This window comes from Pinus tabuliformis, chromosome 7, assembly GCF_031772625.1.
Source record: "Pinus tabuliformis cultivar Carrire ecotype Pingquan chromosome 7, CPIR1, whole genome shotgun sequence".
NCBI lineage: Eukaryota > Viridiplantae > Streptophyta > Pinopsida > Pinales > Pinaceae > Pinus > Pinus tabuliformis.
In genome coordinates, this window is record NC_142293.1 from 1,309,761,525 (window position 1) to 1,309,774,237 (window position 12,713).

General features: G+C 41.1%; 1 protein-coding gene across 1 annotated transcript in view; it reads left to right on the plus strand.

The window, feature by feature from the left end:
* LOC149252349 (uncharacterized) overlaps positions 1–12,713 on the plus strand; it is a 119,927-nt gene that overhangs the window by 37,014 nt on the left and 70,200 nt on the right. Inside the window, exons 2-3 of the mRNA XM_089459664.1 lie at positions 8,828–8,866; positions 9,002–9,072. Coding sequence (XP_089315790.1) covers positions 8,828–8,866; positions 9,002–9,072 — 110 coding nt within the window. The remainder of the gene's footprint in view (positions 1–8,827; positions 8,867–9,001; positions 9,073–12,713) is intronic.

The following is a 12,713-nucleotide window of genomic DNA, read 5'->3' on the forward strand; positions in this document are numbered from 1 at the left end:
ACTCATGTAGGCTCAGAAGCCCAACAGTCGCATCTATTCACCCACCAACGTTGTGTATAAATATAAGAGGACTTTTCCTCATTTGGACTCACTCATCTCATCACATCTCTCTCTCTCTCTACTGCGCAGATATGAGTCTCTTCTCTACTGCGCTGAAATGGGTCTCTCTCTCACACATGTGAAGCTGGAAGTTGTTGAATTTGAAGTTGCAACTGCAGAAGTAAAGATTGACTTGCGTGGCCTAGAAGATCTCCTCTTTGGAACTGCGCTGTAGGTTCATCTGAACCTCCTTTGAAAGCCGCAACTTTTGGTGGTGGAATGAAGTCAATCCGACGAACGGTTTGCAAGATATCGACTGCCCTAGTTTGAAGCCGGAAACTGCTGAAACTGAAGCTGCAACTGTAGAAGTAAAGATTGACTTGCGTGGCCTAGAAGATCTCCTCATCTGAACTGCGCTGTAGGTTCATCTGAACCTCCTCTGAAAGCCGCAACTTTTGGTGGTGGAATGAAGTCAATCCGACGAACGGTTTGCAAGATATCGACTGCCCTAGTTTGAAGCCGGAAACTGCTGAAACTGAAGCTACAACTACAGAAGTAAAGATTGACTTGCGTGGCCTAGAAGATCTCCTCATCTGAACTGCGCTGTAGGTTCATCTGAACCTCCTCTGGAAGCCGAAACTTTTGGTGGTGGAATGAAGTCAATCCGACGGTCGGTTTGTGAGATATGGTCTGCCCTAGTTTGATAATGAAGCCGCTAATGCTGATGCTGCTGATCTAGGGTTTGCTACTGCTGATATGAATTAGATTTATTGTACTATTTCTCTTTGCTGAATTATTGAAGATAAAAGAAGATTTGATCAAAGGGTTTCCCCACACATTGTGGGGTTTGTCCCTGGCTAGCCGCCACATCTTGTGTCTCTTGTCTTGGCTTGTTTTCTGTCGATCGTTTAATGTTCTATCTGCACTTTACTTTATGTACATGTGATTGCTAATCGGTGGAATATAATAAGAAAAAGAAGTAAACTGTTATAAGCATAGAACATACCATAACTTAACAACATCCACCATGATGACGGATTTGTTGCCGACTTTGGGAGACCAGTGATGAAATCCACAGAAACATCCGTCCAGACAGAGGTAGGGAGTGGCAATGGCTGTAAGGTTCCCGGTAACTTGACTGTTTCTCCTTTGTTGCGTTGACACACATCACATTCAGCTACAAAAGTAATAATGTTGTTTTTCATGCCAGTCCAAAAGAAAGAACGACGAGCGCGAGCATAAGTCTTTTGAAAGCCTGAATGCCTTGCAGTTGGAGATGAGTGCAACTCTTCCAAAATGCGGGTTTTGAGGGTGGATGCCGACGATATCACTGCTCGATCCTTGTAGCGAAGAATATCATCCTTCCAAGAGTAGTCGACTGAGGAATTAGGATTTTCTCTCAAGTTATTAATAAGTTGGGAGAGAGGGGTATGAGAACCATTCCTTGCGGGCCTCTTCAATCCGATCTGGTATGGGCAGAGAGATTGATAGCAGAATGCTTTCATCCTCAAATTGGCGTGATAAAGCATCAACTACTACATTGTCACACCCTTTTTTGTAAATTATCTCATAATCATATCCCAGCGTTTTGGCCAACCATTTATTTTGTTGTGGCAATGATAGACGTTGCTCCAAAAAATATTTTAGGCTTTGATGGTCCATGCGGATTTGGAAACGTCACCCCAACAAGTATGGTCACCAGGGGTCTACAACGTGTAAGATGGCCATCATTTCTTTCTCATAGGTAGATTGACCCAAATGTTTTCCACTCAGTTGTTGGGTGGTGAAGGCCAATGGTCTACCTTCCTGCATTAATACAACACCAATACCAGTATCGGAAGCATCACATTCAATCACAAAAGATTTGGTGAAGTTTGGTAGGGCCAATATGGGAGTGGAGCACATGGCTTGTTTGAGAGCCACGAAGGCCTGCTGAGCTGCATCAGTCAGAGAAATGAATTTTTCTTGAGAAGATTAGTGAGGGGTCTAGCAATGCGACCATAATTGTGGACAAATTTGCGATAGTAGCTAATGAGACCCAAGAATCCCCTCAAACTCTTCAAGGTTTTTGGTTGGGGCCAATCTTGCATTGCCTGTATCTTTTTTGGATCAACCCTCACTCCTTCACAACCCACAATGTGTCCCAAATACTCGACTTCTTCCACGCCAAAAGAGCACTTGGACAATTTGACAAATAATTTGTGATTTCGGAGCAGTTGCAAGATCAGGTCTACATGCTGAAGATGTTTGTCCCAGGTTAGGCTGTAGATGAGAATGTCATCAAAGAAGACGAGGACAAATTTTCGGAGATATGGTTTCCGCAGCTGGTTCATGAGGCTTTGAAACTTAGATGGAGCATTATAGAGACCAAATGGCATGACCAAGAATTCATAATGGTCTTCATGAGTTCGGAAGGCAGTCTTGGGAATGTCTACATCCTTCATGTATTTGGTGATAACCTGAGCGAAGATCTAGCTTGGTAAAAAAATGAGCACCATGCAGTTCATCAAGAAGATCATCAACAACCGGAATAGGAAATTTGTCCTTGACAGTGAGCTTGTTGAGGGCCCGAAAGTCCGAACACATGCACCATTCTCCATCTTTCTTTAGCACCATGACCACTAGTGATGAATAAGGACTAATGTTGGGACGAATAACACTGGCTTCAAGGAGTTCCTTGATGATTTTTTCAATTTCATTCTTTTGGGCAAAAGGATATCGGTATGGGCGCACATTAGGCGGTTGGGCCCCTGGGACCAAAGGGATGCTATGATCATGTTCACTCCTAAAGGGTGGAAGCTCTTTAGGTTTGTCAAATACCTGCTGGTGGTGGTCTAAGACCTGTTGCATCTCAAGATGAATATGAGGAGTAGTGGATTCAATGGCCTGGATGACATTAAATTGGGCGATGACTCCGTGATGGCCCTTTTTCAAAATATTTTCCATTCGATGTGAGCTGATGATAGTAGGAGCACCTACCTGGAGTCCTCATAATGTATGAATGTGGTCGTTTTGCTTAAAGCTCATATATAACTCCTGGAAATCCATTGTGATCGGGCCTAGTGTGCGAAGCCATTCAACACCCAAGACAATGTCACAACCACCCATTTCAATAGCAAACATGTGGGTCTTTAGGTGGTAGTCTCCCATCTGAAGCTTAATATTTTCACAATGGCCTTCACATTTCATGGTCCCCCATCAACAATAAGGACTTGGAAATTAGATACTGCCTGCACAAAGCAATGAACAGCTTCTGCGACTCACTTATGGATAAAGTTATGAGTGCTGCCACTATCAATCAATACCACAACCAGTCGATGTTTAATAAAGCCTCGAATTTTGAGAGTTTGAGGCGAAGAAATGCCAGCCAAAGCGTGTAGTGAGATAACTGGCTCATCCGGCGTAGCTGTGAGGTCATTGTCAGTTTGGGTTTCCCCAACTTCGTCCTCGGGCACCTCAAGGGATGGAGCTTCCTCATGTGAACTGTTATCAATAGCATCAATTTGAAAGAATTTTGGTTCCTTGCATTTATGTCTAGGAGAGTACTTGTCATCACAGTAGTAGCACAGTCCTTGTTTTCTTCTTTCAACCATTTCTGCTGGTGACACCTTTTGAACCTTAAGTGTTTGGGTGGGGCCTTGAGCCTGGGTGGGACGCGCCTTGGCGACAAAATTTGGACGATTGGACTGGCGGTTAAGGCTATTTCCACTTCTAAGGCCTTTTTGCAGGCATCCATCCAAGTAGCTGGGTGGTGCATCTAGACATGGGCTTGGATGGCTTCTTTTAGGCCACTGATGAAACACTCTGAGTAGAAGTCATCTCCTAGACCGTCAGTTCTGATGGCCAATTGCTCAAAGGTTGCAATGTAGTCCTTTATTGTTCCGGTTTGTCGAAGCTTAGTGAGACAACCCAGAAAATTAGATTCGTGGTCAAAGCGATCACATATGGCTTTTGAGAACATGTGCCAAGTTAATTTCCCTAGATAACATTTCTGATGCCACTGCCACCATTGCCATCTCTCTTGATCCAAGTAAAGGGCTCCCACATGTAGTTTAGTTTGATCTTCCCAGATTTCATTAAGGGAGAAATACTGTTCCATTTGTGCTACCCATACTGCAGGGTTAGAGCCATCAAATTTGTACATGTCCAACTTGGGTGTTCGATGGTTGGAAGAGTGGTGATTTCCATGGAAGTGAATGTGATGGCTGGATTCTCCTTCTAAGTGTGCATCAACACTAGGCTTCTCCGTATGAGGCGGCCTTATAATGGATGATATGTAATATTCCTAATTAGCCATGGCTAATTGGAATATTCGAATTTTGCTCAATTTTGCCTTCTATAGTAAGTTATGAATAAAAAAGGTGAGTAAAGGGTGACATAACTCACTTTTAGAATAAAGTCACTCCCTAGTAGCATAATGTTGTAACTTAAAGGGGAGCCAAGGGGGCCATAGAATCACGTAGAGGAGGGGGCCCATGCAGACACTTGGAGGGACTGCGCAGATGGACAGGAGCATGTGGCAAGAGCTAGCTACGTTGGAGGAGGTGGGCCTTACGGTTTGAGAAGGGCCAACGCTATAAAGGTGAGGGGAGCCTCCTCATTTTGGGATTCGATTATGTGCATTTGAGCTAGTCACTTCGACTTAGAGCATGCTGGCTGTTTCGCTGGTCTGCAGCACTGTTTAGTGCATCGAGTGTCTCCGTTCGGAGATTTCACCCTTAGCCTTGGGGGACTTCGAGTGCCTGCTCGGGTAAGGTATTTCCATTAGTATTTTTGTAGTAGTTTCATCAGCATTTTGGCAGGAGGATTGAGAATCTTGGATGACTACGCAGTCTTGAGAAGGATGACGCAGTTCCTTCTAGCAGGAGTTCTGGATTGAGGGTTTGTGGAGGATTTGAGCTGGGAGTTTGAGCAGGGGATCAGCCCTTGCATATTGGAGGATTTTGGCAGAGTTTCAGGCAGAGTTCTGGAGGGTTTTCTTCAATGGCAGCGTAGAGCATTGAGGGACTGCGTAGATCCCCAAGGGGGTGATTTTCGGGGGTCGGCTATTTTAGGAAAGCTTTCTGGGTTTTTCCGGTTTATTGAGTAGAGGCTGATTCCAGAGTTTCAACATTTTCTGAGGAGGGGAGCAGCCCCAAATCCTCACTTGATTCCAGCAGTAGCAGCGGCACAACAGTTCTCCAGCAACTTGGACGTAGTTCAAAGAGAGGCCATTTCATTGCTATTCTGGGTGTATTTCTTCACTTGCCTTGTGCAAGTCGAGGTGCTATCTTTCTGATCACCTCTTGTACTTTGTCCATTACTCAGTATAATAAAATGGCTTAGCATTTCTCTCTGCATATCTTGAATATCTGCTTATATTTCCTGTTTACATTATTATATGTTGTACCACTGTTATTTTCATCATTTTGAGCTTCCCGGTTATTATATCATTTGTACGTATTTGGTTGGAGTTTGCTGGGGTTTGGGGAATATTCCTGGAAATGAATATTACAGTGGTATCAGAGCATAGATCTGGCTCAGCCTGTGGAGCTAGCAGTCTATGACACCGAGGGAGAAACCCTACATCTGTTACATAGGTAGGAAATACAGAGACATTGAGCGTAGGTTTGAGAACACCTACAGAGAGGGAGACTGTGTTTGGATAGAGGACACAGAACATGAGGAGCCTGTGGTGGACGCAGAGCAGAAGGATCTGATGGTAGACAAGGACGGGAAGAGATTTGCGGATATGCTCCTCAAATCATTGCAGGATCTGTCGAGGCAAATTGAGGTGATGGGGCAGAGATTCACGGTAGTAGAGGCTAGACAGCGTGAGAGCCCACGGGTTTTCTAGGTTGGTGAGGGATCGGGTGCATCCCACCATTTGCCAGAGCAGCGTGATACTACTCAGCAGGTGGCCTCGCATGCCCCTACACGCTCTACCATGCCCACTTTCTTAGGAGCAGACACGGGGGCCGGAGCCTAGCAGGAGGCAGAGCCCGGTCATATGGGTGATTATTTTGCAGAGTACCAGGCCTATGGGCAGGAGTTCAGGGAAGCCCTCTCATTCAGAGACTTTGTTCAGCTCCAGCGGGATAGTAGACCCCGCGACCATCACAGAGGATACCGGCATTATCATGATGGTGACACCCACCGTGCAGCTAGTAGATTTCACTTGCCTACGTTTGATGGTTCATCAAACAGTTCGGCAAAGTCTTGGGTGGAGAAGTTGGACATTTACTTCCAGCTTAACCAGATGTCGGAGGCAGAGGCCATCAAAGTGGCGACGTTACATTTGGATGGTGAGGCCCAGGATTGGTGGTTTCATGGGATGGTTACACTCGGACACTCCACAGTGACGACATATGCCGAGTTCACCAGGAGATTGATAGAGAGTTTTGACCGGAGGTATCCAGAGCAACTCTTTGTTGAGCTGACAAGGCTCAAACAGACCGGGAGTCCAAAGACTTACATTGCAGATTTCTTGAGGGTTTCAGTGATGGTGCCAGATCTATCTATGGCATGGAGGATCAACATGTACGTTGAGGGGTTAGCAGAGCCACTTCGGGGTTTAGTCCGATCCACTAGGCCAGCCACACTCCAAGATGCTATTAGTAGGACCCGGGACTTACAGGATGTCTTAGTAAGGACAATTCATAAAGCAATTTGACTGATATGCAGAAGTGGAAGGCTCAGTTTGTTGTCTTCTAGTGCGAATTATCTTTGGAAAATTGAGGATGGACAAGTGAGTGAGGCTCAAGTTTTAAATTGAGGATGAATGAGTTGCATGAGTCAGTTAGACTCAGTTAACTCATCAATCACAAGTTTTATTTCCAAAAATATAACTTGCCAGATTTAGCCTATTTGAATTGCTTATAAGGAGGTCGAAAGGCACAATTGTAATCAATTGTTTTGCTCACGAAGGACTGTGACAAGACACAACTCAATAGATTGTGAGAGTTTGCACCAGTTTGTGTGTGAGAGCCTTGCTGGTAGAGTGTATTTTGGAGGGTCCAATACGCAGGGATAGAGAGACCTTCTTGCAGGCAGATTTGTGCTAGGAAATAGGAGGTCTGCACAAGGAAAGAGAGCTAGGCAGGCTGAAAGCAAGGAGGAGCTGGGTCAAAGTTGTAGCAGGGTGTTTCCAGCTAGTGTAGCAGTGAGAACGAGTTAGTTATCAGTGTTGTAAATTTCCCTGTAAGAGATCTAATTCCTCAGATTGCAATAAATTCTACAGCAAAGGAGAGGGTTTTCCCTAGAAAAATAACTGTGTATTTGTGTGACTGTGTCTTTATCTCTGTGATTATTCTGCTGTTTATCTATTGTTAAGAAAATTTTATGTCTTGTTGAAAGAACATTTAGTTTCAGATTGTTCATTCAAACAGCTAGCAGAATTTCAAGGAAAATTAACACTTGATGTGAGCATTGGACAAGGCAGAGTAATTAAACCCTCTGGGCAGGCTGGCACGTCAGGCTTAGTGATTTCCTGTGGCAATGACTGTTTGGCACTACAACACCTTTGAGCCCACATTAATCATCCCCATTGGGGATGAGGTGTATGCCTCCACAAGAGCTAAGCATGCCTTCTTTAGCTGAGATGCCAGAAGGGCCTCCCTTGAACTGTTGATGAGTGTGGGAGAACTTGAGAAGCCGTCATTTGCTAGTCTATCTACTAGTTGATTGCCTTTTTGTCTCGCATTGGAGGGAAAAAATGCTGTAATTTTTGAGAGCAAGACTGCTATCCAAGATATGAAGCTTTCCAAGCACCAGCCATGGGAAGGCTTACTCGAAGCTGATCCATTTCCTGATCAGAGAGATTTCTAACTGAGAATCGCTTTCAATACAAAGCTTATTGATTTGTCCTTCTATGGCTTGCATTAGACCAAATTCTAGAGCATATAGCTCTTCTGCATTTTTATTGTTAACCCTCAAGGAGCCCGCATAAAGGTGGGAGATTGTTCCAAATTTGTTCCAGAAGATGCCGCTGAAACCAGCAGTAGCCGGGTTGCTTTTTGAAGCTCCATCAAAATTTCGTTTAACAAAGCCAGATGGAAGGAAAAACCAATGAAGTGGAGAGAGGGAAGGAGCTCCGCAAAAATGTTGCAAGGAGGTATTAGAGAAATCCTTCTCTAGGAATCTTATAACCTCTTCAAGCTTTTATCTTGTTTCTTTAACTTCTTGCTTCTGATTTTGTGCCACCATTCATCCCCATCCATGCATAACTTTTGTCATTTTGCAAATAACAGATTCCTATCAAAGGATCTAACCCCTATCACCCTGAGATCCAGGGGACAAATGCCAAAGCTGTAAATAAGAGCTCTGAGATCTTTGGACTCAAATGAGAAACATTATGCTTGAACATTGAAAACATGAGGTCATCTGAAGTCTGTCCAAGGAAAATAGTAGTACAAGTCCTGTGGATGTGGTTATGAGTGTGGTTGGATCTGATCATTTCAAAACTGAACTTTTCTTCCATGGATCTATACGGAGATATCTAGAGAATAGACTCTGAAGAAAAATGAACCGTTGATCAACAAGCAGGTATATGGAGAACAATAAAAAATTAAAACCTACAATTGAGAATTTGTCAAACTATGATTACAGAGATTTATTCTATTAACGTGCTTTAGAATTTTAATTTTGTTGATAAATTCATATCTTGCTATATTGTGTTTTATTAGTGAGTTAGTGGTCATGTTATTCTTTATTTAGATATAAGGGCATATTTTACCCCTTTTTTCACTTTTCTCTTCCTGTTAAATTTGAATTCATGGGTTGCTAACTTTGTTTACATATCTTTTTTCAGGGCAATAGTAGTTCTTTTGCATGGCCTTAATGAACACAGGTAAATATCATTTATAATCAATTCTTCCTTAGTAAATTATGCTGACATCAACAATATAAATTACCATCTTTATGAAATTTTGTTGTCTATATTTCTTTCATATTATCTAATCTTGAATTCCTGATGGTTGTTCAGTGGGAGATACACCCGGTTTTCAAGGCAGTTGAATTCACATGGCTATAAAGTTTATGGCATGGATTGGATTGGTGTGTTTGACTTGAATTCTTCTCTTTTTAATTGGTTTTGGTCCATTGATTTATCATTTGACAGTCTGGTGCTGTCACTTCTATTTGTTTTTTCAAGTTAATTATGTAATTGACATTAGATAAATCATTATATGACATATGCTAATATGACAATGACTTCTTTTTTGATTCCTAAGCAAAATAGGTAACAGGTGTAACCATCCCACAAGTAGAAATAATTAATTCTGTTTAGGCGTGTAAAATAAACCTACTATAGAACTAGACATGCTATGATCATAGGTCTTTATGGGCCATAACAGAGCTTAGAGCATTATTAGGGATAGAGATAAAATGTGTTTTAGCTTAAACCCTAAATTGTAGACTTTAGTGTAACCATAAATTGGATATTCTTAAAATAGTCTATGCAGCCATGGTTTGTTTATGAGAGCCGCCTTACAAATATATACAGTGTTCTCATATAACAGACCATATAGGCAAGTTGTTGAAATAACATTATATAGAATTTTTTTGGGTTTAATATTCATAGTGGAGGAGGCCTTCTTAAATGCAGTAATCTTCCTTTTCTCTCAATTCTTTTCTTATCACCTTCTTTGCCTTCACGCCCTTGTTTTGTCAATATTTCTTTACATATATGGTGGGACATACTGCATTTTATTAAGTGGGATTAAATCTTAATCGTTGAACTTGTGGAGAGATATGGTATATCTGGTTAAATTTTATTTTTGTGTAACTAAGTTTTATCTATGGTATCCCTTAGTTTTCTATTTTTTGGAAGGAGCAAAGGGAATTCATTAAGATCATTAAGTTTCCAAATCTTGAAGAGGTACAATAGCCAAGAGTGGAAAATTACTTGATCTTCGTCATGCCATTTAAGCGTTGAGCTCTAAATTCTTTTTTCGCTAACAAGTCAGGAGCAAGGGGTATGTATGCCATCAAAACTACCCAAGAATTGCACCTGGCCTTAACCATATATCACCTTAAGTTCAATCAATATTATTAGATTGAGACTGTAACCAGCTAAATAGGTTGCTCTGGCCCTAGATTGTAGACTCTAGAGTAACCATAGGTTGGATATTGTAAAAATAGTGTATGCAGCTATGGTTTGTTTATGACAGTCACCTTACAAGTATATATAGTGTTATCATATGACAGGCCATTAGGTAAGTCCTTGAAATAACAACATTATATTGAATCTTTTTGTGTCTAATATTCATAGTGGGGGAGACCTTTTTAGATGTGGTAATCTTCCTTTACTTTCTTGTCCTTTCTTATCACCTTCTTTGTTTCTGTGCCCTTCTTTATGTATATCATGGAACATACTGCATTTTATTAAGTGGTATTAAATCTTAATCCTTGAACTTGTGGAGAGATATGGTATAACTGATCAAATTTTTATTTTTATATCACTAAGTTTTATCTATGGCAGCCTTTCTTTTTCTATTTTTTGGAAGGAACAAAGAGAATGCATTAAGATCATGAAGTATCCAAATGGTGAAGAGGTACAATAGCCAAGAGTGGCCAATTACTTGACCTCTATCACGCGTTTTAAGTATTGAGCTCTAAATTCTTTTTCACTAAGAAGTCATGAGCAAGGGGTATCTATGCCATCAAAACTACCGAAGAATTGCACCTGGCTTTAATGCTATATCATCTTAAGATCAATCAATGTTATTAGATTGAGACTAGAACTAGCTAAGTAGGTTGCCACGACTGGTTTTGGGGGTTTTCTTGGTGGATTTGGCCCCTCAAACTGGAAATGACTGATTTGGCCTGAACTAGTCTGAACTAGCTAGTTCAGGCCAAAATTGGTCAAAACCAATTGTGTTGACCAATTTTGTACTGATGCACTTCTTACATTAAAAAAATTCCTTGATGAAAAATACAAATATTGACTCTCACAAGCACAATGAAGTCTTGCTTTAGACTCCTTAAATCCCCTAAGCAAAAAGGAGAGGGCACCCCTGGAAAAGTAACATTACATCTCTACTTCCACAAAAACTAAGAGTAAGCAACTACACTTAATATGGTAGGAGCATCCAAGTGTCACCTAGAAGAGGCCCTTTCAGTGGGAGTGGAGCAATAAAGAAGTGAAACTGAGATTGAAACCATGTCCAAAACACTTATCTCTGTGAAATATGCTTAATTGTTTCATACGTACCACACAGAGCACAAGTAGCATATGTCATTCTGTTTTAAGAAGCCATTCTTAACAATCAACCTTTGTTGAAGTAGAAGCCACCCCAAAACTTTATGCTTAAAAGAAGAGTGTGATTTCTAGATGAACTGATACCTCCTCAACCAATGAGACATAGGTGATAGGATTCTTCATTCCCCACCTTTTGTTCAAACAAGGTATAATATTAATAATGTGCCTTACCATATCATAAAGATGCTTGGTCACATATATGTAAAAAGGCTTCCCATGTTTCCAATGCCAATCCCTCTGGAATGACCCCACTACATGTAGCCACAGTTTAAAAGGATACTCAACAAGAACGAACTGATAGAGATCTTCTCTCTCAACTTCCAAATCGATGAGCTTTTTAGCCTGACTAAGGGTGTTGAATTTTATAGCTATGGTCGGTCTTCATAGATAATGTTTTAGCCCTTCTAATATATGTTATGATAAACTTAAGACATGTTCTTCTTCAAAAGAGTAAAAAATATATTTTTGAAAAATCAAATTTTATGTCTTCAAAATGTCAAGTCTCGCCTCTAGGAAAATCATGTCAGCTAGCCCCAAAGGACACATCTATTTGGCCTCATCCATTCACTATAAATAGGCCACTCGCCATTCTCCATTGGGTAGAAATTCGGATCACTTATGAGGTCTACTCAGATCATCTCAGGCACATTTCGGATCACGTCTGAGGCACATTTCGGATCACTCTTCTTTTGGTTATTTGAAGTTAACTTTCTATGGAAGATTGGGCTTCTGGATAGACTTATTCTCTGTGACAGACCGAGTTCATGAGAAGACCTAATCTTTGAGGCAGAAGGCATAATTCCTGAGGTAGAGAGAACATGACGAATTCTGAGGCAGACAGATGGTTGAATTCTGAGTAGACTAGGCTGAATTATATGGACAACAGATTGACTTGTCCAAAGGGAAATATGACTAGGTGTTACCAAGGGGCTCTGTTTGAATTTATGTTTGACTTGTTGTATCTCTATTGAACTTAATGATTTCTCTAAGAAAAGTTTGTTGTGCTTTTCCCCCATGTGGGTTACCAATCTGACTCTTCTTATGAAAATTCTTCAGATTGAGAATGTCCAAGTACCTTGTATGAATTATGAATACCTCCCTAGTTAAGAGGGAGTGTTGAAATATGTAACTAGGTTCGGTCTTCATAATGGCATATGTAATCGTGATTTTATGTATTTAATGAAAATAGAAAAAAATAAATTTATTATTTGTGTCCTTGAGGCATGGGTTTCATGCTCAAGGAAAATTTATTTTTAGGTCAAGCACTGATTGAGTGCTTCTAGGTTTGTCATAAAGTCAATTGAGTCATTGTCATGTATTGAAGACCCATTTGGGCATGTTACATATTGTAAAGAAAAAATTATTAAGTCAAAATAGAGTCAAAAGACCCTCCAAGACCTCGTCATGGCACAAAGATTAAGTCGGCCTACATGAA